General features: G+C 36.1%; 1 protein-coding gene across 1 annotated transcript; it reads left to right on the top strand.

The window, feature by feature from the left end:
- Positions 1–547: 547 nt before the first annotated feature.
- Positions 548–1,854, top strand: SARC_14851 (hypothetical protein; the record flags this gene model as incomplete). The annotated part of the gene is made up of 2 exons (XM_014291018.1): positions 548–617; positions 1,775–1,854. Coding segments are annotated over 2 exons (150 nt in total), but the record flags the coding sequence as incomplete, so codon positions are not given.
- Positions 1,855–2,078: the final 224 nt, after the last annotated feature.

The following is a 2,078-nucleotide window of genomic DNA, read 5'->3' as shown; positions in this document are numbered from 1 at the left end:
TATATATATATATATATATATATATATATATATATATATATATATATGTATATATATATATATACATATATATATATAAATATACATATATATATATATATATATATATATATATATATATATATATATATGTATTTATGATTGTATTTGTGTATATGCCTTTTCATAGTTGTAAATACATTTATATAGTTATATATATATGTGTGTGTGTGGGTGTATGGGTGTGTTTGTGTAAGTGTGTGGCCAAGTATGTGGAAATTTGTTACACTCATATAATTAGGAGTGTGTCTTTGTATGTGTACGTCGCCATGTTTCTAAGTAATAATTTTGTGATATCCCAATCATTGGCGTGGGTATATTTTCTTCGGTCATCATTGATACAGCTTTGTATCACAATAAAATCTTAGCTGCAACAAATCAAAACGGCATACTTCTTGTCCAAGTTTGATTTTCCATCCAGAAGCATGTATAGTGAGAACTGTTTTTAAGATTTTAATTGAGGGCTGTCAACTTATAGTACATGCCTGTTTTATCAATTTTTGCACAGATCAAGAACTCTCGCATGGTCGTTTGTGATGATGGCTTGGCCCAGTTGAAAGCATACAAGTATCAGTCAGGTATATCAATTCTTCCGCATTATGACCCCTCTTATATGGAGGCGAGGATCGATTCATATGCCTATGTACATGTGAGTGTAAATGTTAACGTGTGAACTAACATACGCTGATGAGACTCTATTACGAGTTGAGCAATGTGTGTACGCTCATATTTTCATGTACTGCTATAGCGATGTGACTATTACGAAAGAAAGCAGCTCTTAATTCGTGGTTGAATCCCGACGTAAATAAATGAATTGCTTTCCTGTCTGTTATTTACTTTCTCTTGCTTTTTTTATGTATCTCTAACACGAAATTCTGCATCCCGAGTTGCACATTGACATGTGAACGCATGTATGATTGATTTCTCTCGCGTTTGTTTACATATCTTTCAAGTTCGTTGTAGGCAGTCTATTGATGCAACTATACGCATAGTCATTCGGCGGTAGTTTGTTGCGTATGCGGCTGGCCCTCACTGTATTTCGCTGTCGTTTCATAATCCCTTTATTTGCTGTGAGCGACTCATATTCCCATATTGAATGCACGATTTCGGTTGTTAAATTTATGTACTGTTTTAGGGAGCTATACTCCTTTGGACAATTTCCTCAATACTCATGTGTGGAATAAGGCCATCGAGCTGGTGCCCATGACCATTGCTCCTAACATGATTACACTCATCGGTCTGTGTCTGGTGATCCTGTCGTTCTTCGTGCTCACATTCTTTGTACCCAAACTCGAGGTATGTTTTTCGCAACGTCTTGTTTTGCCACATATCTCTATGTAGACTTGATCTAGACAGTTTTAGTTACTTTCAAGTCATTATCTCTGTGAATGCAAAAAAGCTACATATACTAGCACAGCCAGTGGTTGTTGTATCATACCATTATAAATTGGCTTGAGTCTGCGTATCGTAGTACATCAACATAGGTCGCCTTGTTTGTGGATCTAAAATTCTGCCGTTTACTTTTCTTTTCAATTCTATGAGTTTGAATCTTGTGTGTCCACCCCCGTGAAGTTCAGTCAGCGCCATCAACTGCTATACCGTGAAAGTGCCATCCAACAGAATAAAGTAGAATTTTTTTACTTTGATGTATCATGCTTGCAGAAAGGAATCGTTCACGCTCACCTTGATTTAACTAAACAATCTATCACGAATCTACATTATCGTCGAGTTGTAGGGAGAAGCACCGTCTTTGGCTTACCTGTTCGCAGCTGTGGCACTTTTCTTGTATCAAACTCTGGATGCCATCGATGGAAAGTATGTTTCTCTAAATTGGAATTGGAATTCAATGATAGTACGACATGTATTTTATTCAACTCGCTTATTTTCATGATATATATGAGATTTCAGCTGTCGTACAAACACATTGAAGCACAACAAGGTCATCTGAATACGTCAAAGACCTCTCCTGTTGGTGTATAACTCAGAAGTTTCCCTCTAGAATTTCTCTTTCTCATGTTTCAATTCCTCTAATCTCTCCA

Source organism: Sphaeroforma arctica, assembly GCF_001186125.1.
Source record: "Sphaeroforma arctica JP610 unplaced genomic scaffold supercont1.5184, whole genome shotgun sequence".
NCBI classification, from domain to species: Eukaryota; class Ichthyosporea; order Ichthyophonida; genus Sphaeroforma; species Sphaeroforma arctica.
Note: the sequence above shows the minus strand (reverse complement) of the source record. Positions and strands in the feature narration are given on the sequence as shown.